The sequence below is a fragment of the Podarcis liolepis genome, assembly GCF_965112155.1.
Source record: "Podarcis liolepis genome assembly, chromosome: 3".
In the NCBI taxonomy this organism is placed as follows: Eukaryota; Metazoa; Chordata; class Lepidosauria; order Squamata; family Lacertidae; genus Podarcis; species Podarcis liolepis.
In genome coordinates, this window is record NC_139557.1 from 30,702,023 (window position 1) to 30,726,525 (window position 24,503).

Here is a 24,503-nt window from a genome sequence, read left to right on the forward strand (position 1 = left end):
TCCCCCGATGCCACAATAAGGAATCTGGGGGGTGTTTCCTGCCTGCAGCTGCATGGGGGGAGAGGCTCAACAACTTTGGACCATCTCCCCTCATTTTCTTAAAATCGAGTCCCCCAAATTGGGGGGGGGGGTGTTTCTTATACATGGGGGCATCTTATAGACAGAGAAATACGGTAATGCTATCTGAGATTATCACAGTACAAAGGTGGTAATAGTCCCATATGTACTATGGGATTAATTTGTTTTAAAAAAGGGCCCTTAGACCATCTTGTAACCTTATTGAAGCAGATACTTTCATATTGTTGCACGTAAGCATTTTCGTACAGCCAGCCTGTAAGCGTATTATAATGGCAGAAGCTTGAGATTCTGTAGGACAGGACAGATTCAAGAGAGAAAGGAAGAGCATCTACAAGCTCCCCGGTAAAACTACACCATGGTTCTACAGCCATCTTGAACAAAAATACTTCCTTCGCAAGAACTCGAAACAAAATAAAAAAATTCCTTCCAGTAGCACCTTAGAGACCGACTAAGTTTGTTATTGGTATGAGCTTTCGTGTGCATGCACACTTCTTCAGATACCTGGTGAGGTTGATGGACTTTCATTTCATGCGGCTCAATGCGGTACCCTCCATAGTTCTAGTTACAGGTAGGTAGCCGTGTTGGTCTGCCGTAGTCGAAACAAAGTAATAGGTATCTGAAGACGTCTGCATGCACACGAAAGCTCATACCAATAACAAACTTTGTTGGTCTCTAAGGTGCTACTGGAAGGAATTTTTTTTATTTCGTTACAACTATGGCACACCAACACGGCTACCTACCTGTAACTGTTCACAAAGACTGATATTGACAGGATTTTCCTCACTCACAAAAATCTCTCTCCTTTCTACATTCTAAGTAATAACACAGCAGGATCAAAGGACCACATACCAAAAAGTACAAACCCTGGAACTATGCCTTCGCCCTGAAAGATTCCAACACTGTCTCGGTATCTACTCAGGCAACACTATCACTGCATTTAATAACATCAGCCACATTTGTCCCTATTGAAATGCATTTTGTTAGTTTTGGCGCAGTTCTCCAATCTGTTAATGTCATTTTGAATCTCAGTTCTGTCTTCAGTGGCTTTAGCTACCCCACCCAGTTTGGTGTCATCTGTAATTCTGATGAGCATCCCATCAACACCTTCAGGCCCAGGGCAGAGCCATGTGGCATGTCCCACTTGTCCCTTTTTCCCCAAGATGACAAAGAACCATTAGTGAGCACTCTTTGGGTTCAGTCAGTCAACCAACTACAAATCCACCTCACTCAGTCCACTTTTCACCAGCTTCTCTGTAAGAATATCATGGGAGACTTTGTCAAAAAGCATGCCCTGATCCACCAAACTTGTAACTCCATCAAAAGAGAAAGAGAGAGAGAGAATTTTGTCTCTCAAAAACTTATCCCTACAGTCTTATTTGTAGTCTGTGGTATGGGAAGGGAATGGGGAGCGGTTCTGAAAAGTCGCTTCCTTGTGCTCGGAGCATTCTCTTCCTTCAACACAGGGGCAGGAGCAGTCAAGAGATGGTGCAGCCTGTCCAGAACCTCTAGAAGCAGGGCAGCCATTTTGGGGATGATATTTTACCTCAGCATTTACTTCATCCGCTCCGCTAATGATGCCTGCCAGAACCACCAGTCCGTTCATCAGTAGTGAACACCTCACCCCCATCATTTTGTTGGGCCGTTGTGTGGTTTACTTGAAAGGTCTTAGTGACCCAGTGTTGCATCCAGCGGATTTGCTTTGCCTGGGAGTTTTATGCCACAGTCAACTGAGGTGGCTTGGTCAAACAGGACTGTTTCCCCACTCTTTTTGCTGAACCCGCAGGGTGCGGATTCTATGTACCTTTATTGTTTCTTCTCCACTTGGAGACTTCTCACTATGATGGTTGCCCGGCAGGGGACCTGTCCAGCTCCAGTGTGTCACTGGCTGACAGCTTCTAATTTTCTACCGCGGAAAACTATGCCCATCGAAGCGTGGTGCAAGTTTTATTCAACACCGTGCGACTCGTAACTACCTCAAAATCTCTGCTACCCTAGTCTCTCGTTGTTCCACAGGTTTGTTCCATGGAACACCTGGGATGTATTTTACTACATAAACTTGAAATTGCAACTTGGAGTAGCTGCTTTTCAGGGCAGAATGATAATAAATCAACTGCTATGAGAACTGGGAAGGTCTAGAGTAGGAAACTGAGGGCCAGCCCCTGTCTACTATGGCTGAGTAAACTAATGCAAATGCTAATCATTCTGACCAAAGACATGACCATTTTTGACCAGAAAATTCAAGCGTTCAAAACAGCCATTAGCTATTAAAATTATTACTTATTTCATATTAAAAAGTAGCTTTGGTTTTGAGTGCAGGCACTCGTTTCCCAACTTATCTGATAAAAAACAAAATCTAATATTCACAGTTGTAGATGAAATTTGGTGGGGGGCAGTGGAGGTAAAACAGTGTTTGATAGCTGGAAAATCTGTAACTGCAACTGTAATTCCTATTACACAGTGCCCACTCCAACACCAGATTATTTCATTAAGTATTACAGATAGAGGCATTCTGATAAATGCCATTTAAGGTAAGACAGATGACATTTCAAATAATGAGCACTACAGAAAATGAATTCAAACACAATAGTATACACAGTAATTTGACACACAAACTTTATGGTCTTAGTATTCCCTTACCATGGTAGAATCTGTAGCAATGAATATGGAAGTGCACATTTTATGTAAAAAGCCAATGATAGCAGCACTGAGCATCTGCTTGCTTATAACAGTTATTAATAAGCTGCATTAATTAAAATTCTTGTTTATACTAAATGATTTCAGCCATAAAACAAATGTGCATCGCTGTTCTTGAGCAGCCACAAATTCTAGATACTTCCATGAAGCTCAGAATCATATTTGGGAGTTAAATAGGAGCAACAAGAAGAAAATAAAATAAGGTTTATCTGTTGCCAGAGTTGTGCCTTTATAAATATTCTTATACAACATGCACAGGAGCCCTTAACACCTGTTCCTCTAAGCAAGTCCTGGATTCCATCCTATGCATGCCTACCCAAAGATTCCAATGATTTCAATTAGACTTGCTCACAGGTTAAGTGGGTACAGGATTCCAGCCTTAATGTCCTAAGCGCTAATTGCACACACACTGATGTACCAGATTCCTCCCTTCCCTCACCACCCCCAGCAACACAACCTGCAATTAACTTCCAAAATTAGAATTTGTCACAAGCCATTGGAAGTTGTGCAATCTAAACTTCTTGGACAGTTCTGCTCCTTACCAGGCAGGATATGATTCAATTACTGTTTTCCAGTGTGCAAATTAGGTAGGTTTGTCTTTAACGGCAAAAAGGAGCTAAATCTAAAGTTTCGTAACTAAAACTAAAGTTATACAACAGGTGTTAACAGCTATTAAGGTGTTTAAGGTGGCTATTCAAGTATTTAGTAGCAGCATTCATGATGTTTGGACTTATTGGCCTTCTTTCTATAGATGAGTATGAAAAAAATACTATTCAAAAGCAAGACTCAGAGAAATGCCACTGTAAATCCAAAATTACGTTATTCACCTCATCTTTGAAAGATTAGATCAGCACACTCAACCAACCTCAGAGACCTTTCTGGCCTTCAATTAGTTTCACATTAATCCTTTCATCAGAAGAAAAGCCTGCAGCGAGAAGGCATCTTCATGAAAGTCGCAGGTTTGTTATCCTTCCTGTAATCGTCCTCATCCAACGGATAAGCATGAAACAGCATTTCACTACATCAGTGGGGGACAAACTCTTTAGGCAGCCAGTCCCTTTCAAAATTATTTTCCTGGTGTCCGTGTTAACAGGCATGTCCACTATCATTCTGCCACCCATTTTATGCGGCATGCTTGGAAAATCTGTGAAAAGGCGTTACAGCAACAAAAAATGCCTGTGCACATGTCAGGGTGCACCAAAACTCTTCCAAGGGTCACCAACAATGCAGTCCTATGAATGTCTACTCGTAAGCAAGTTTGTACAGAATTGTAGCCTCAAATGGCTGGCTTCAACTGGTATTGCAGGTTGCTCACCATTACAAAAGACTAGTTTGCTATTTTCTATAAAACGGCTCTGGTTTTCCACTATACCTTTTATTATTTATTCCTTTTATTGCTGAGTCTTTAGCCGTCTTCTTGTTCAAAATGTGTTTTGTGGGACAAACTGAGTATTTTTTTTAATATGAAAACTGTTTAGAACTGCCATAAATAACGACATAATAAAAAGATACAGACATTGTAAAGCAAAACTCTTAGTGGCTTAACTTTAACAGAGGACTGTTCTACTAGTTTCCTGACCTCAGTGGCCAGCATAACAGCCCTACAACTATAAAAAAAAGCTACACAATTAACAATATCTTAAAAAATTACATTTGAGCAGTTTCTAAAGTTTACTTTTCCTTGTTTGGATAGGCAAAGTTTGAAGTGGTAACACATTAAATGGCTTTCGAACGGCAAAGTTGCTAGCTGCCAGTTTTCTTCTAGGCAGAGAGACTGCATCAATTGATTAAATGCTAAGTATTGTTGCTACTTGTTATTTATAAAGGGCTGGCAAATGTAATGTGCTTTACAAGCTTTATTGTGCTCTCACAACAGCTTTGTGATGACTATTATCCCCATTTTAAGAAAGGGAACCAAGGGTAACAGACCATGACCTGCCAAAAACAAGTCCATGACAAATGAAATTTTCTCCCCATCTCTCCAGTTACTGAACCACATCAGATCTTCATATGGGGCTGTAATCTCTCATGGATTTTACTTGCATTGTACTGTATATTTTTCAATGAATTATTTCCTTTAGAACCCTAATGGTCCCTGCGCATTCCAGTAAATCAAGGCATTAACAATGAGGGGTCTAGGAGACAGTCACATTGTTATTACTGCTACGCACCAAGGAAAAACAAGCGTCTTTACTATTTGTGCCTGTCAACATTTTGTGAAAAGACAAGCTGAAAATATGGCACACATTTTCTCCCTGGTTCTCAATAATGAAAACTGTAGGGAAATCAGAATCAGCCCTCAGATTGTCCTTTCAACCACTCAGGTTTGGATTTCATTTTATTTTTACATCATCCTGTCTCTTTCATATGTCTCCGAGACAGAAACAAAAGTGATTTATGCAGAATTATCTTGCCATCCTCCTCCTCTCAATTTGTCTTTATTCTGCAACATACACAGTACACCACAAATCTAATTATGGTAGGGGTTCAATTGTCATTTCTATGCATTCACTGAAGAATTCATCAATGTAACAGCCTGTATTTTTGTTTTCTCATTAAAATCTTGCAGCATGCTTCAACTTCTCTTGTCTGTTTGCTCCAGAAACTGATGACATTGTACCTATGGCAGCAGCTGATATTCTCTGCTTTCATACTAGGGCTTTTCGGGCAAAAGCATCATGATCTATGTAGCTTCCTCTGACTTAGCTCCTCTGATGTCACAATTAAAGTTGAACCAAACAGGGAGAGGAAAGCTACGGACATTCACGTTCTTGAAAACAACCTTTACTTTTGTCCAGTGATTTTGCAGGGAGGATGGACAGGAAGTGGTTTGGAGAGAGGAAGAAGGGGGTGCACAAGCATGCACCAGAACAACTGCACTAACACTTCCCCATCTTGTTGCAGTGGCAGAAAATCAAATACAGCATGGCCCGGATGAGACAGACGACCTGATCCAGTTACAGGGTGTAGTGTGCAGAACCAGGCTTGTGTGTGCCTTCCATTTACTGGATCAAAGTTGCTGCTTACAGATAAAAACATATAGGAATCCTTGTCCCAGTATAGATACTAGATGCTGCGCTACATTGCTTTCAATGGGATGTGCATTAGTATACTCATATTGTGTCTGGATCCCACAGAAGTCAATGCAGCATGGAGACATTTGCATTCAAAAATGCATCCCGTTTAAGATGCAGTTCTTCACGAAGTAAGTGACAGTTGCACGGAAGCTTTCTCTGCATGCCAAACTCCCCAGAGAGATTCATCGCCTGCCAGCACTGTGTAGTGGAACAGGGAGCAACAGCATGGTTGCCTTTGCAACAGGCCAACACTTCCACTTACCCCATCCCCTCCATTCAAAGCGAAACAATGTGAAGGCCTCATTTGCCCTTGATGAGATCATTGTGCTGGCTATGTGCTCCTTGATTGGCTGAGAGCACAACGACAGCAAGAATGGGGATGGGGAGGGGGGAGAGACACTTTGTTTAGGAAATGGCACCAAAGCAGCTCCTGAGAGACAGGTAACATAACAGGTGCAGGGGTGGGGGAATGCATGTAAGCTTAAAGGTAAAGGTAAAGAGACCCCTGAACATTAGGTCCAGTTGCGGACGACTCTGGGGTTGCGGCACTCATCTCGCTTTATTGGCCGAGGGAGCCGGCGTACAGCGTCCGGGTCATGTGGCCAGCATGACTAAGCCGCTTCTGGTGAACCAGAGCAGCGCACGGAAACGCCGTTTACCTTCCCGCCGGACCGGTACCTATTTATCTACTTGCACTTTGACATGCTTTCGAACTGCTAGGTTGGCAGGAGCTGGGAGCAAGCAATGGGAGCTCACCCCGTCGCGGAGATTCAAACCGCTGACCTTCTGATCAGCAAGTCCTACGCTCTGTGGTTTAACCCACAGCACCACCCGCATCCCTTGCATGTAAGCTTGGCGGCCCTCTAAATGTCCCTTTTCATGCCAAAAATTCTCCCCCCAGATAACTTGGTTCAATCCTAGTGAGAAAGCAGCCAAGGTGGTATAGACCTAAATAGAGTTTTAGTTCTCTTCTTCTCCAAGTTATTTTAGCACACAGAGCATGTCTATTACACACATCTCACTCTAAGCAACATACTGTCTGTCTCTGCACATCAAACAAAACCATGGTTTGGCACTACTTGCATGAGAAGGAAGGAACCGCCATGGACCTTGGTTCTATGCTTATGTCTACAGCAGAATATTTCACTTCATCCCAATCTGCTTCCAACTTTCCATATCCTTTTGCTTCAAATGTCCCCAGTTTTGACAGCCACCAAAAACAGCTGGGTCATATTTTTCAAGCTTCCATATCATTCAAGAAAGCAACGGATTGGATCACAAGCTCTGCAGCAGAAAAGGAAATGCCCAGCTGCTCAACGTACCATCTCCAAATTCAGCTGTTGCTAATATAATAAATTGAAACCATTTTCTCTAATTCTGTAAATACCTGGGTATTTCCAGCAAGCTTATACTTTGCAACATTAGCAGAATACTTTGCATTACACTTACAGCAGGGAGTGGCAACATGCATATATGAGGTATGCAGACTGTTCCTTTGATGGAATTAATATTTCTGTAAGAAAAGTGAAATGTGAAGTAGCCTGGAGGCACTGATACTTAAGTGGTCATTGTTCCTAATCTCAAAGGAGTAAGCAAAAACTAAGTATAGGCCAGGGGTCGGCAAACTAAGGCCCGTGGGCCGGATGTAGCTCGCCAGGCTTGTTAATCCGGCCTGCAGATCTTGCTGCCCGTGCGGTCAGTCCCCGTGATAAACCATGCGGTGAATGACTTCCATGATGCGCGGCGGCTTCTGATTGGCTGCAGGAAGCTCCTGCAGCCAATCAGAAGCCGCGGATGCCTCTGGGCGGGCGGCAACGCTGGCACAGCCTCTGCACCATTGCTGCTTCCTCCCGCTCAGCTCTTCCCACTTGACCGCTTCCTCCCTCTCAGCCACCGCAGCAGGAAGGAAGGGGCGGCACCCAGAGGCAGTTGAGTGGGAGGAAGCGGCAGCGCCACAGAGGCTGCCTCCGCCGCCCAGGCCAGTAGCATGGCCTCTGCGCCCTGCCGAGACAGAGGACGCCGCTGACCCTGCCAAAGACAAGGCGGCAGCATGAGTGGCATCGGTGGGGGGGGGTCCTTTCAGGAGAGGGCGGTGCTTTTGGGAGAGGGTGGGTCTGGCCCCCCACCAGGTCTGAGGGACAGTGGACCGGCCCCCTTCTGAAAAAGTTTGCTGACCCCCTGATTGACCTCATATGCTAGATATGCTTTTTTTTTTCAAGCAAGGCATGGCTTTTGAAGACCATTTCTGTACACCTATTGTTAAAATTGGGAACTTTTAGATGAGTAGAATACCAATTCTACACTACAATATTCTTATATCGTATGGCTTCCCCTGTCCCCTCCCAAAAGAAAAAGAATACAAAGAGCAAAACCCCTCAAACATGCAGTAAAAGACTGGTTTTGACCTTTACAGCTTTTTCTCAACAGGCATTTTCTTTTCTGCAAAGCATGCAGATTCTCGTTTTTCCACAGACACAGAAATCTAACAGCAAAAGACTCTTTGGTGGAGGAAATAAAGAAAACAATTCTTCTTTCTGGGGGAAAGTTGCAAATGTTGGAAAATGTAATTCTGAATAGCTGAAAAACTCAATGCTCAATGGGTCATTTCTAGGAATGAAACCAATCTGGTATAGCACCTTTTATTTTTGCTTTCATCATGCATTGGCGCAACTGTGTGCAATTTTTTTTATGACTTGAGTTTGTGAGATACTACCTGTTTTGAAGCCAACAATGGAGCTATCTGAAAAGCTCCTCCAAAATGCCAGCCACATTTCTGCACGTGTGTTGGGGCATTTCTTAAAACGTGCAGCCTATGAAATATCACCATACATTAAAACAGAACTGAAACATACCTTCAACATGTTGTGCACATGTGGCATGACACACTCTGCATTCCACTTGTTCAATGCAGTCATGAAAAGGAGAGTAAAAGAACAAGTGGAATGTTTCCAAACAAGAGATCTTTGTTACTTCCCAACTCAGAGGAACTGTGATTAGTCTTGTTATCGAAATCCAGTTTCAATCTGTAATTTATGAGCCTGCCTTGTTTCCCCAAGTTCAGTCACCACAAGGAACATTAAAAGGTAAAGGTAAAGGGACCCCTGACCTCGTGGCCGACTCTAGGGTTATGGCGTTCAGCTCACTTTATTGGCCAAGGGAGCCGGCGTACAGCTCATGTGGCCAGCATGACTAAGCCGCTTCTGGCAAACCAGAGCAGCGCACGGAAACGCCGTTTACCTTCTCGCCTGAGTGGTACCTATTTATCTACTTGCACTTTGACATGCTTTCGAACTGCTAGGTTGGCAGGAGCAGGGACCGAGCAACGGAAGCTCACCCCGTCGTGGGGATTCGAACCGCCGACCTTCTGATCGGTGATTCCTAGGCTCTGTGGTTTAACCCACAGCGCCACCCACATCCCTCACAAGGAACATTACTTTGCTTAAAAATGGAAAGTGAATACTTCTAAATCACAAAACTGTGGTCATGTCAGAGGAGGATAGGGGATGGAAATGCACAAGCCTGCTGCTCACTGCAAAACCTTAGATTAAATGTTGTATCAGATAAGGGTCTCGATGAGCAAGTTGGTTTCTGCACACAGACTGAGCAGACCTTCTTAATATTAGCTTCACTATCCTATTACAACTTTTATTAAGCATTACATTTTTGAGATATTACACTAATATACATCAATTAATGCTGACACTTGTTTCAGGCAAAAGAGAGCTGTCAAAGTCATTAACTGAGTTGCCCCCCAGCCACATAGTCGCTTGTAGCAGATCCAAACATTGGAGCTCAAGTTTACGGCAGCTTTCAAAGAGTTCCTATGCGCAGGCAAAAGTCACCTAGAATGCCTTTCCAAAGTTCTATTCTTGCCTTTCCAGAAACACAAGCTTTTAGAAAAGCAGCCAACTGGACACTTGACAGAATGAGGTCTTAATTAGGGCCATGAACAAACTATCATACCTTGCATTCACCAGTCACAGACAGTGAACTAGAAGCCACACAGAGAAAAAGACTAACCTAAAAAAAACTACCCTAACCTGAAAGAACGTCTCTGTTAAAAGAAATAAAAAGAGGAGGAAAGTAAAACAAAGTTCCTACATACAAAGTCAAAATGGGCATGCTACTACTTGCCTCTCAATGATCTTAACAGTGTGGATTAAAGAAATACCTTAGTAAAGAGCAGCTCAAAACACCCAAATTCCTACTAAAACAAGAACTGTAGGGAACTGTCAAGGAGCAATTAGTTTTTGTTTTGATTCAGACCATTTGATCACATCTAAAAGTATGCCGTGCCTACCTATCAAAATGGGCTGCAAGGTTAAACCGGCCCTTTGAAGATAAAAAGGGCTTTGATATAGACAGAAATTGCAGTTAGACATGAAAAAACAAACATCAAGTAAGGTAAGACAACGCTGTTGAGCACATATTTTACATCTATGCTTTTCCTGGCGTTTTACTGCCTACTGTACTGGCACAATGCATACAGACAAAACCATAAACACCATGATGCAGTAGGGCCTTATGGATACAGCAACCAGTGTTAGAAACTGAGATATAAAAGCTATTTGCTTAAACCTGGGTTACGGGTGCACCAAAGGAATGTTTGGGAACCCTTTTTGCGCAAGATTACAAAGCTGAAAATGAATTGTGCATATTGTTAGTGCCAGCTAAAATCTGACTCGCCCAATAGCACAGGGGGATCCTGGCACCCAGGTATCTTCACTTGGTCTCAAGTGGCCAATAAAGGTAAAGGGACCCCTGACCATTTGGTCCAGTCGTGACCGACTCTGGGGTTGCGGCGCTCATCTCGCTTAATTGGCCAAGGGAGCCGGCGTACAACTTCTGGGTCATTTGGCCAGCATGACTAAGCCGCTTCTGGCGAACCAGAGCAGCGCACGGAAACGCCGTTTACCTTCCCACCGGAGCGGTACCTATTTATCTACTTGCATTTTGACATGCTTTCGAACTGCTAGGTTGGCAGGAGCAGGGACTGAGCAACAGGAGCTCACCCCGTTGCAGGGATTCGAACCACCGACCTTCTGATCGGCAAGTCCTAGGCTCTGTGGTTTAACCCACAGCGCCAATAGCCAGGTGCAAAATGCGCCCAGTGCCTGGCTAATTTTGAACACTGCCTGTAATTTACCAATTTTTCTTCAAAATAATCAAGTAATAATCAAGTGGGAAAACTAAAAACAAACAAACAAACACCTCTTCCAGTCCTTCTTTGCAAGTGTTAAAGAAGATAAGCAATAAACAATGTATAGCCCTCCATAACTGACATGATATTCATATATACTGTAAATCAAAGTACAAGTCATAGTTTATCAGAAGTCATGACCTGAAGAACCTGCATACTGACTGAATATATCTGTATCTGATATTGGAAACAGCGTTCAAATATTACTAATATTTTACTTACTAATACATTATCATCATCATCATCATCATTTCAACTACAAAACAAAACGAATATAGAAAGTGACGTTGCCTAAACTGGTTCACCTGAAATACTAAGTTAAACTATGGCTTTGCAAGATCACACAAACAGTGCATATTCTTGCTATGCCATACTTTGGCTTACATTGCTGTTGAAAAGAGGCCTACTGTATTTTTAAAACGTTGCTAAGAATCATCTGCATAGTCTAGCACAAAAATGTGGCTGTTCCGTTGGCTTCACTAAAATGCTCCAATGCCCTTGAAACACAGTACTCTCTTGCACATGACGCAAGAGGGGGGGAAACAGCCCAAAGACCGATGCATCAATTGTAACAAGCAGGTCTGACTCTTGCTATTCTGAAGCTCCCCCAGCCTAATCCAAAAAGCAGCTCATCTCAGCACTCTGTAGTGATAAAACAGTCTCAGGCTGCCAGATTATTAAATGGCAAGTCAATTAACAATCTTGCACGTAACCAATTAATAGTATAAGACGTTTGCTTCAAAGCATAAACCAATCCTAATAACATGACTCACATTGAAGAGTGCAGTATTTTTTTCGGCCTAAACCTTTTTAGAATGAGAAGTTTATTGAATGTAATGTTATTTTCTATTTCGTATTATTATACCAGTTCTTTTGTCCCTTTCTTCTCTGGTATACAATCCCTGGAGATTCACAGCGCAGCCACTGAACTCCAGCGACACACTTGCAGTAAACACAAAAAGCCAAGTCTTGTCATTGAAAGATTTTTCCAAGCTAACACACCAACATTCCAAAGAACAACCTCATCCGTTCCTTCAGTGCAATGACTTCTAATCTCATTTTACAAGCAACCTCGTATGCTGTAAAGATGGTGAAAAGGAACATACGTTTCACTGACTTTTCCCCCCTCCCTAAATGCATCTGATTTTGTAGCGGAGTCCGATTTATTTGACAGGAATAGTTTGTTGCTGTAATAAAAGCACGCAAGCAGTACAAGTATGACTCAGAGCTCATTTGCTCCCAGTCAAATCACTTGGCAGCCTGACAGGTGGAGTAACCCGCCTTACAGAAGTATCAGGAAAGGGATACAGTTGCTGCTTTCAATGAAAACTGAATAGACAGTGAGAAAGAAATGCCTTCACCCTTTGAAGTTCTCGTTTGATGGATTGAAAACAAAGCACTGTACGACAGGATTGTAATACACACACAAAATAATAATCTGTGGTGCTTTTTTGGAATAGCCGGCTTAACCTGTCCATGTTCACCAGCAGATATAACTGTGCTTAGAAGATAAAACTTCTACAAAAACCTGACTGGGTGGTAACTCGATCCTCATCAAGCTTTCTTTTCTTTTTGAAAGAGCAATGGAACCCCATAAGGGCTCTAAACTTTCTTTCCTCAGAAAAAAAACCCAACTCCTAATGCAACTCCTCAAACTGTTCATGAAACAAAAGCAGTTAGCCATATGGCACAGATGCCATGAAATGCAGCCAACCGTGTGCACCTAAGCAGCAATCCAAATTAAAATATTTGCTAGGAAGTACAGTTCATCCTTAGCATACTGGACTGTATCATCATCATTTCTGCCCTTTCACAACTACAAAACCTGGAGGTTTTACTGTGATGCTTTATATAGAGCTACATGTTTTTAAGGGAATGTGACTCTCCTCTTCAAATATGCAATAGCATCACATGGTTCCCCCCCCCCACACACACACATGGCAGGAACTGTTAACAAGAACACACCTAAACTAAGCAGGTTTTAGAGTTAAAGCCCAGATAGGTTCGTCTGGTTGGCAGTTCCTTGACAAAGCAGGAGCTCAGATGTGCACAAAAAGCTCTCACATGAGAAAGGGGTTCCCCCCACTTAAGGAGTGATCAAGACTAATCTTCACTCTGAGATCTCCTGTGCGTACCACAGCTCTTGCAAAGCGTGCTCTCTCTCTCTCTCTCTACTGTGTTGCATGTAATTATGCATTTGTCTCATAAATTTTGCTATTCCATATATGGATTAGTTTCACCACAGTACGTGGAGACGGGCAATCAAGTCATGCATCCCTAGCAGTGGCCGGAGGAGGAAAGCACAGAGAGAAGAAGAAAAGCCATGGTGCATCTGCAGCAGCACAACCAGAAGGACGCCTTCATCTGCCCCAGTTGTAACAAACCTTGTCTCTCCAGCATCGGTCTCTACAGCCACAACTGGTGGTGCAATCTTCCAACAGCTTGACCTCACCCCCAAAGGCGCACTCCTCCATTGTCTCCTGAAACAGATGGATGCCAACTCTGGAACTCTACTGTCTATGTCATCAGCTGAAGTGCCACTATTATTGCCCCCAACTTCACGAGCAACTCACCCATAGTTCCCTTTGGTCTATCTAGATCAGCGGTTCTCAAGCTGTGGGTCCCCAGGTGCTGTTGGACTACAACTCCCATCATCCCTGAGCTCTGGCCTTGCTAGCGAGGGGTGATGGGAGTTGTAGTTCAACAACATCTGAGGACCCACAGGTTGAGAAAGGCTGAAGTAGATGCTCTCAGCAAACCCTTAGGACTAGCCTACCTTTCCAGAGGTGACAGAGTGCAGCAACACTGGGGAGGACTGGCGCATAAGTGGGGTTTTTTAAGCTGCAGCCAGTCCTTAAAAGGCAACCCGCATTCTAATGGAGCATCACTTCTAGTTCCAGAATCTAATTTTGTCTAATTTAGTAACAATATAGGACATTTGCAGGAGAAATAAGAATAAGTGGGCTGGGAAAGATTACACACTTCCGTCCATTCGATTTTTTCCCTGTGTATACCCTTCAGCCTCCAAATTAATGTTGAGAGAAATCCAGGTTTGGACACTCCTAGGATTCCCTCTTAGCATTCACTTGTATTCCCTTGTTAGCTGTATTTCTGGTTCTGACTCCACCTGACTCTCCTGCCCATACAGCATTTTTACATTCATTTATTGCCACCAGAAACTCTATTTGCCGTCTAAGGACCGTTGTGTCACTCAACAGGTAACAGCTCTTTTTTAAAAGAAAGAAAGAAAGAGACAGAAAAAAGACATGAACAGAAACCGAAGCTGTCATGCCATTCGTGCAAATGTCATTATTACTTAGAAGAAGAAGTAACTTCTGTCTTAGATTGATGTTTATCCTTAAATTAGACTGCTGCTGAGTGAAGGTCAGCTAGAACAATAGTTTAATATAGAGATTGAGAACCTGCTCAGCCTCGTCAAATATTTTTTTAAATCTGCAGCCAGATTGACAAGACAGCTGAAGAGAAGGCAACTACAGGAAAAGAATGCGAGAGGGTAGGTTATAAATTACCAAGTCAAGGATGCTTAACAAAGGAATAGAAACAAAAATCTTGCAAACCAGACATTTCAAACAGTCTGCTATAGCAAATTGTGTATGTTACAAATATGAATTTTGTATTTCTAGGTTCAACGTCACATTTTCCACATAGTTCATATCTTCTGCATAACAAACAAGCATTAAAAAAATGGAAAAGTGACACACAAAAGATATTAACAGATAAAGCAGCAACGTATATTTATAATTAGTTCTTAAACAGATCCCCTATGTTTTAAAGACAAGTCTTTAGCAAAACTCTGTACAAAACAGAACCTGTCTTGGTCTCATGTAATAGAAGGCATTCCTCCTCAATGCTCTTTTGAGAAAACCACAGTAATTACCCATTAGTTCAAGCCTTCCCTCTCAGAAACAATTCCTTGTTATTGTTTATTTGTCTTCCCAGGAGGAAATAAGATCCGTCACAGTTGAATCTGTTCATTTTTCCCAACTGAGCTCTTGCTGAGCCAGGTAATACTTGTTAATTAACTGAATGTAAATAAAAGCCATTACACATGTTTATGGCACAATAAATACGCAATTCTCACTCATTTATTACTGGGAATTCAAACATTTTACCAGCAAAACATTGCTTTTGTTGCATAGAATTATGCCCCGTAATCATTTCTCACCTAATCCAGTGCAATCAACTGTGATACAAGTGTTACGTAAATCATGGCTGCAGAAATGTGTCCTGGGCATTTATTAGATATCGCCCACAAAATTATTAGCAATGTAACACAAACTTTCAGATGCTATTTTACAAACTTTCGGAATGATAAATTAGGTGAGAATGCATGTGCTTACTTATTGTTTATATAAAATTAATCTCCTGCATATTAATGTGTGTTTTTTTATATTACCAAATGCACTTATTCTAATAAATATTTGTGAACTACATGTAGAAAAGGGATGCGGGTGGCGCTGTGGGTAAAACCACAGAGCCTAGGACTCGCCGTTCAGAAGGTCGGCGGTTCGAATTCCCTCAACGGGGTGAGCTCCCGTTGCTCGGTCCCTGCTCCTGACAACCTAGCAGTTCGAAAGCACGTCAAAGTGCAAGTAGATAAATAGGTACCGCTCCGGGGGGAAGGTAAACGGCATTTCTGTGCGCTGCTCTGGTTCACCAGAAGCGGCTTAGTCATGCTGGCCACAAGACTTGGAAGCTGTACGCCGGCTCCCTCGGCCAGTAAAGCGAGATGAGCGCCGCAACCCCAGAGTCGTCCACAACTGGACCTAATGGTCAGGGGTCCCTTTACTTTTACCTTACATGTAGAAATGTCTGTAACTTCAATTATGAATCTTAGAAGTGGACACACGCAACATGCTCCCATCCTTTTGTCAGATTTTCTTGCTTTCAAAATTCTTCAAAGATACACACTTCTCCTTTCCAGTGCTGAAACATAAATCTCCCATTCCAAAAGAACCCCACTGCCAACCACAAGCATCTATGAACCCCTTCAGTGACACCGTCTCTTCATGGATAGGTGTGGGCATTATTGCACTTCCAGTGCTAGCTGCAGAAAGCGTAAGGAAATCCAACCACCTTATTTTTTAGTTTCTTCAGTTATTACTGGTTCTGGGTTTTTTGTTTTCTAAACATATTGCAGGGAGAGGGCTCCGAAGTACTGTCAGCTTCGCTTGGAGGCACAGAAAATTCACATCCTGCTTTGAGCTTTTTGAAACAATACAATAATGAGCTTTTTAAGGGCTGTTACTTCAAGGTCATCTCTTGGCATATGCGCTACAGAAAGCTTGGCCATGCCCAATCCAACCCCAACATATTTACTTTTGCAACCAAATGCTATTTTTCCCTCGAGTGCTAAAAATATGTAAAATTGTCAGAAAACAGACAAAGGCAAGTATCTTTACAAAAGAAAAAGAAGAATACACTGTTCTAAGCGTCAAATCTGGGGCTTATAAGTCAGTTTCCGAGTAATCATTATCAAATCTAAAATACTGTTGTCTGCAGAATGGCAGACACAACCATTTTGCATTCAGTAGCCGATATACAACGAAAAATATTCTCCGTTCATGCAAGTGATATTCAGCGCAATCCCAGACATGCCCATTCAGAAGAAAACACTGTTAATATCAATGGGGCTTACACTTACACAAGTTCCATAATGGTTTCTTATATGAGGCAAGTTCCATAATGGTTTCTTATATGGTACCTATTTATCTACTTGGACTTTGATGTGCTTTCGAACTGCTAGGTTGGCAGGAGCAGGGACCGAGCAACAGGAGCTCACCCGGTTGCGGGGATTTGAACCGCCAAGCTTCTGATCGGCAAGTCCTGGGCTCTGTGGTTTAACCCACAGCGCCACTCACGTCCACAACAAAGCATAGTCACTGTCAAAGCCAGTATTATCTAGAGAGTGACACTACACTGTCTGAAGACGTCTAGAAAAGTAGTCTTGAATCTGATAGGGACCACAAAACCTTCTAAATTTAATTTTTGGGGAATTTAAAAAATGAGCAGGTGTCTATTGATTATAGTGAAAATGAAAAGCCTGAAAGCATGGCAAATGCAGGCAGCTGCTATAAATTACTATAAGCATCCTGTTAGACTTCCTGTAATCAGCAAATGAATGGTACTTCATTCAATGCCGAGTCCAATTCCTCTCCAGCCCATTCCCAAGAATATGGGAGGAGTAAACAAATTACACACAAATGTACAGTATAGTGAAACCAACAGGTTTTTTTTTCTTAACCAAGTTAAAGCAGCCTATGAAGGCTGCAGTTTTGAGATAGTGCTTGTAAACACCTATCTGAAGCTCTCCAAAAAGAAAAGACGGGCAGGGGAGGGGAGTCAGGAGGAAAACTACCAGCAAGTCAAGGGCAAACATACTCCTCCATCACTCAGAATCACAGCATCCCATTAAAACATTGCTGGAGTTTCAGTTTATCCAAATCTTCTCCACCAGGTTTTCAGCAAGTTTACATGATATTAAATGTTTTAGCTGCATCTGAATTAACATCAGTCTGAATCTAGTTAACTACACCTGTGCTATAAAATGGCTTTAAAAGTTCTTAGTGCATTAAAATGGAAAAGGTTCAATTTTGTTTGCACTCTTCCATAAGTATGTTGGGAGGCTACTATGCACACCAGCTTGCATTCCCTGTTCTATACTATCATTTCAAAGACTAACACTTTTAAGTAGACTTTCATAGCCATCCAAATTACACTTTGCCATACTGATGATTTGAACTATTGAACTCATAGTGTAATTAGCCAGTCAAATGTTCAAAGCACTTAAATTGTATTATCTATACGATAGCTTTCCATGTATCTACCTACCTACCTCTCTATTGTAACTCCGCTTCCTGAAATGGATGAATAAGGCATTTATTTGTTCCGAATGTGGATTCCTGGCCATGATAATATACAACAACGACATTTCAGTATAGGCTATATATTTCAGTATATAACTCACTTTGGGAGCTCGCAAAGTATACTTCGGCTCATTTTAACACAAGCTGTCAAGATTCACATTAATGCCAAACCCGGTAGAAGCAAATCTTTGCCCACAATTCCACAGCCCATTTCCAATTTGAAAGCCACAGTTAAATCGTATATACCTAAAAATTGCAAAGTATGAAGCAACCGTACCAAATTCCTTGCCATAGCAGGAGTGAGCCTTTGGACCCACACTGCTACAGATAAGTAAGAGCATCCTCTTGCACTGAGGATATGAAACAGTTCTATCACATCAGGCCCGTAAGCATTTGCTGTCTATTACACTATGACACAATAAGAGAGAAACCAGCGCACAGCATACATTTCCTAGACGACAGCAAAGATACTGAATAAAATGAACCCAGCTCAATAAAAAATATAACAAAATACCCAAGCTATGCTTACCCAAGGATAAAATTGTGCCATGTATTTTGTATTCCTCAGAAACGAAGCGGGAAAATGGAATGCTATTGAGTGGGGTTTTTTTACATGCTCACCTGGGCAGGGGAGTTTGCACTCAGATGTATTACAAGTGTGCAAGTCAGATAATTTATGAAGCAGCAATGGAAACATGTTAACTGCCATGTACTTAAAATTACAGCAACCCGACCCCCCCGGGCTTGATTCCGTAAACAGTAGGTATGACAAAGCGTTCGGCACTTTGAATAGCAAACAAGAAGAGCAAGACATTGCTACACAAGGTCTCTCCAGGGAAATACACATTGGAAACGGTAGTGTTTCAGGGTAGGAGTGCTTGCACTGATATCACGGACAATTTGTTCCTTTAAAGCAGGAGTGGCTAACCTTTGTCGGCTGAAGGGCCACTCTAACGTTCACTAACCCCTCCAAAGGCCTCATGCCAGCAGTGCTTGTGGCCACCCCACACTCTTGGCATGTATGTACACACAAAAACAAAACAAAACTCCAGCTGAGAGGTTATCACAGAATCACAGAATTGGAAAGGACCACAACGGTCATCTTTTTGCCCAATGTGGCAGTGGTATAGCGGCACAGCGACAGTTGCCTCATGCGCAAAATAGTTAGGAGAGCAAAATTTCAACACCCATTGCTGCCTCGATACGGCTGCATGCTCCCGTCGCCAGGCTCCATTGAAAAAGGCTTCTCCAGGTGAACCAGGAAGTGGCCTCTCCAGACAACTGAATGACTCTTCTTTTCTGATCTATACAGCTGTGATCTTGGGTGACTTGCATGCCTTAGGCCAGTGGTGGCCAAACTTGGCCCTCCAGCTGTTTTGGGACTACAATTCCCATCTTCCCTGACCACTGGTCCTGTTAGCTAGGGATGATGGGAGTTGTAGTCCCAAAACAGTTGGAGGGCCAAGTTTGGCCACCATTGCCTTAGGCAGTTGAATGCACATAAGTACTATGTCCATTTCCCTCTCTCTAACCCACCCACTCTGCATAGCCCTGGGCGCTTGCAACCCATGCTACGAAAGGTGGGGTTCAAACCCCCAACCCATCGATTAACAGTCTCAAGCTCTACCAGATGAGCTATCGCAGACATCCTCTCTGCTCATTAAATCATCAATCTGATTAGTGGAGAGGGAGTAATTAGCACTTTCCATCAACATGTTGGGCCAGGTCCCCCAGGTCTGTATCTTCTTTTTTTAAAAAAAGGAAAGCCTACACTTTGACAGCAAAATTCAGTGTAGTACTGAATGGAGCCCCAGGAAAATCAGCTTAGAGGGCTATGTCAGAGCTCAGGGAGGGCGGGGTAGCCATCCCTGCTTTAAAGCTCCACCCACCTGCAAATTATGTTCTTTCACTTTGAAAACATAAAAGTGTGTCAATACTCACTTGTGCATATTTTCCACTCCTATAATGATCATGATATAGTAGGAAATTCCACTTTGTATAACAAAATGTAAGGCATACCTAAGAATGAGGAAATGGTTACAAAGTTGGGTTAGCCAAAGTAGTTTGCGTATTTTGTCAATGTTAATTTCAATTCTAAGCAGCAGCAGAAAAGAAAATACGTTTTGCCCAGATTAACTCATCCAAAATGGTTATATTTACCCGTTAATTTTGACAAAGGCTGTGTACAGGCAATAACTTTTAAAAGATGAGAACACCCTCCCATCAGATGTCAAGGAGATAAATATACAAACTTTTTAGAAGACATCTGAAGGCAGCTCTGTATATTAATGTTTGATTATTTATATTAGTTGGAAGCTGCCCAGAATGGCAGGGGCAACCCCGCCAGATGGGCAGGGTACAAATAATAACATTATTATTGCTGTGAAACTAACACTGCCCATAGTAACTATGTTCACTGTGCATGTCCCAACGCGGTCCATGGTCATATTTGTTTTGTAAGGCTTGTAGTACTTCAAACAAAAAAGCAGACAAGCCTTGAAATCAAGCAGCACTGATACAACAGCTAGCAGGACCAGTGGTCAGGGATGATAGAAACTGTAGTCCAAAAACAGCTGGAGAGCCAAATTTGGGAAACCCTGGACTAGAGAAACCAGTGCCTGGATACAGCGAAAGAGAAAAATCAAGTTACTTACCATCCAAAACAAAAAAGTGCAAGATAAAGGCCCAAAAGGGTGGCAACAACATGCCTTATAAATGGACTAGTTTTGCTTGAATGAAGGTAAGTTCGAAACCAGATAGCAGCAAGCAAAGCAAAGAGCTGGCACACTACAAAGTTGACCTGTGGAGAAAAGAAAACTCTCATCATTTTTTTGCGGTTAAGTGCTTATATTCACTGTTGCAAAGCAATAAGGAGACCAAGTCTTTTGCATTTTAAAAGCCAATCTTCTTGAGAATCATATGAATCGTTTGTGAAGCTGGTACAAATCTCTAAACATCACGTCTGTCATAAACCCTTTGATGCTCCAGAAACATTTCCCACAGCTGTTACCAGATGTGGATCCAACATGTCAAATTAAATCAGTTTCAAAGACACTAACAATTGGTCCAAATCATATGTCGGAAACACAGGAAGATTGTTTTAATGTCATTCATTCCAATAAGAAAGTTGCATTCCCCATATGCAGGATTAGTAAGTAAAAACACATATCTGTAGGAACGGAAACAGTTACTTCCCTTTTAAAAAAAAATGTTATTGTCAGGGAACTGACATCGGAGCTAGAGGCGGAGGGAAGGCTCTCAAATGATGCTGGAGAAGGGCCCAGCAGGGAGAGAGGCAGCTCAGCAGATGGGGAAGCAAATCAGCGCAACACCAGGGATAAAGGGGGGCAGATGGGGGAATCGGCGAGAGGGCTCCAGGACTCTTCACTGGACACCAGCGGGGAGAGCAGGGGTCCTCTGCTACCCACGCCCTCCCTGCGCAGAAGACTTCCGCACAGGGAGAGTAGGAGACTTGGCGTCAAACAATTTTTATGTTGGAAAAGGTTTAAGAAACGCCCACTGACGGATTCTGCTAGCGACTGAGGCAGCCACGAAGTGAAGGGCTGCCCAGACAGAAAGGTTTAACCAGGCAACATAGCCAGGAGAGGCGGCAACTTACGCACGAGCAACCCATACTCATTACAGTTATAAAGGCTCTTACCATATGAAAAAATGAAAGCTATTTATAAACTGAGATAAAAATTGATGACTGTAAGATATTGGATACCCTTAAAACTCAAAGTACATATATTATTTTCATAACCAGATAATGTGTAAGATGCACATGTATACAGAACCACAGGTCTGCTCCAGTAAGACCTTTTAAGTGCCATTGAATATGCAATGCCAGTTTCTTCAAGCTATTTCCGCTGCAAAAACATGCATCTATATACATACAAAAATATTGCTGCTGTTTTACCAAATGTAAAGCATATACAAATCAGACAAACATACTCCGTGTTATTAGACCTCATGAGAAAACTGAACAAAGACTCTCTGCAGGCCACTTCTGACAGGTGAACAGGGCCACCCACCTGTTATCACATGCCATCAGGTGATTCAACTGACAAGCGTACTCTAAATGCGCTCCAGTTTATTCTTTTACAGCCCTGGCTTGAAGTTAAGCCACAGCTGCAAAGATTCCTGCTAAATGCAGGGCTTGCATTCAGCACCAAATGCAAGCCCTGCTTTTGGCAAGGATCAGCTTCTAGGGGTCCCTGAAGGCTTGTATTTCATGCCCAATTTAAAATGCATCAAGTCAACCCCTGCATGCATATAACTTTAAAAACTTGAGGGGGCAGATAGTTTCTAACAATAACTTTCATTATCCTGAGTAAGATATAAGTACTGTCCACTGCAAACTCTAAAACAGACAATTTAGAGCTCTGGAAATGTCCTTTTGCAGATTTGAGATACCTCACCATTCTGTAGAATGTTATTTTGGAATTCAGAGGAGGCAGCCATATGCCACAAAATTAATTTAACACCATTTAATATTGTGGTTTTTTAAAAAATTGATTTTGTGTCCGCATAGCATATTTGTCAAACCTCTTTGAGACTTATTTTTTATTCAAGGAAGGCTTTCTAAGCAAACCGCAAAGACAAGTGTTCATGTTTGACCTACAGCTTTCATGAGTCCCAATGTTTCACAGAAGAAGTTTAAATGTTCTCAAACATACAAATTGTGTTTGACAGCATAGAGATGCAGCAAGGACGTGCTAAGACAGGTCACCACAGGTATGAGACTGAGGAACTCCATATTCAGAAACCGGCAAACCGGTGCATTAAGTTATGTTTCAGGGCAGAAACTATATGTTCCCAAATTTATCTTCACCTCAGACTGCTAGGGCGGGCATAGGGGAAGGGCATTCACTGGGCACGAAGGGAGTACTTAATCAGCTCCTTGTTCAACGATTTCTCCCACAAAGTTTCTCTCTGGCAGGCTCGAAAACTAGAAGTCTGGCCAAGAATAAAAGCAGCCTGAGGGAAAAGACAACCCAAGAAGAAATTGGCATGCAAGTGGGAGGACTAACTTCTCTGCTACCAACATCCTTACCGCACACGTGAATTAACAGAGAAGTTATACACTGTGCAAATTTGTATGCATCCAACTTCAGTTCCAAATACTAGAGGGAAGGAAGAGGAAAAACCAATCCATCAGGAGTACAGAAAGAGGGAAGCAAGGAAGGAGCTAATACTTGCTGAAGTGAAAGCATTCCACCGTGGATGTCAAAGCATTTCAACAATTGCCATTAACACATATAATGGTCAAAGGGAGAGGGAGAGAAAAGAAGAACCCCCTAGTATGAATAGGCCAAGACTGGTACCATTCAAACCTACACAGGGTGTCATTAATGCCATGCTTTGATGGACGGGCCAGTCAAAAGCCCATCTCTTAAGAGTGTACAAAGTTAGCTGAAGTTTCCTTCTCCTTCTAGCTACTTGGTTAAAGTGTAAGTGGACCAATCCAGGTTGGAATTCTCAGGAGAGTCAAGGTTGACTGCAAGGTTCTACTTTGGCATAATGATGTGGTAGCTGGATTTGCTAAGCCCTCTCCAGGGGCAATAGCTTACCAATCAAACAATATTTCTGGAGTCTGCTACTCCAAACTGCTTAAAAGCAGGAACAATTGTGCCTATTCTCCAGAGTTATCAGAGGCAGAGAGTCAAATTCCTGATTTTTCAAGCCCAGGAAGCCATATTAAAACCTTACCGGCAAAGGCTAAAAAGCTGTTTGATGCTGGCACTGTTTCAGCCCAAGTAACCTCCTATTCAACAAGCCTAGCAAATCCTTAAAGTAAACACCATTATTAAAATTAACAATCCAAAATCCTATGTTGCGAAATTCATTAATCTTTGGGTGGTGTACTGGACTACACTGCAATTAGCAATACAACCCCACCTATCATTTCACTGAGAAAATTTCTAAAGGAATGTGAAGAACTACTATTCATAAAAAAACTGTATTAAACTTGCATTCACAGTTTAAAATTTAAACAATGGCTGCTTTTAAGTATTATTGCAGTGCCAGACAAAAGGAATTATTCGTTCTCAACACATTACTATAGAGAAAGGGACCAATTGTCCTCAGGCTCTGAAGTTCATCTGCAAGTGCCCTATAACTATGAATCTCTTTTACAACTATGGGTCTCCTCCTCCCACCCCTGAGATTCTATAGAGCCTAGACATTTCCAGAAAACAGTGGGGCGGGAAAAGATTTTCTTAATTCATACCACCAATGAAGAATTAATATTAAACAAACAGAGGAAGAAGGAAAAAAAGAAATTGGGGGAGCTGCAAAAATGCACAACTGCATTAAAAATGTGATAAATTGCAGCTGGAAGCAACATGGTTTATATTTCCCCCATTTCTCTTACTGAACTCTCAATGGCTCTCTCTCACCAGCTCTGTAAGTTACATATGCCACAAGTGTCAGCAATACCCGTCCCCCCTCAGGCCCACTGTGGCATGCATTTCCCTATCAAAGAATATTTGGATCATGGATGGGTTAGTCATAACATGATGGTCCCACCTACACAGTGGGTGCATTCACACATCACAGTAAACC

The 24,503-nt window shown here is 42.3% G+C and overlaps 1 protein-coding gene across 2 annotated transcripts in view; it reads right to left on the bottom strand.

The window, feature by feature from the left end:
* The window catches only part of MBOAT2 (membrane bound glycerophospholipid O-acyltransferase 2), a 75,279-nt gene that overhangs the window by 30,121 nt on the left and 20,655 nt on the right, over positions 1 to 24,503 (bottom strand). For both annotated transcript variants that reach the window (XM_083495626.1, XM_083495627.1), the window contains exons 2-3: positions 20,591 to 20,736; positions 19,878 to 19,955 (exon numbers count right to left, since the gene is read on the bottom strand). In XM_083495626.1, the coding sequence (XP_083351752.1) occupies positions 19,878 to 19,955; positions 20,591 to 20,736 (224 nt within the window). The remainder of the gene's footprint in view (positions 1 to 19,877; positions 19,956 to 20,590; positions 20,737 to 24,503) is intronic.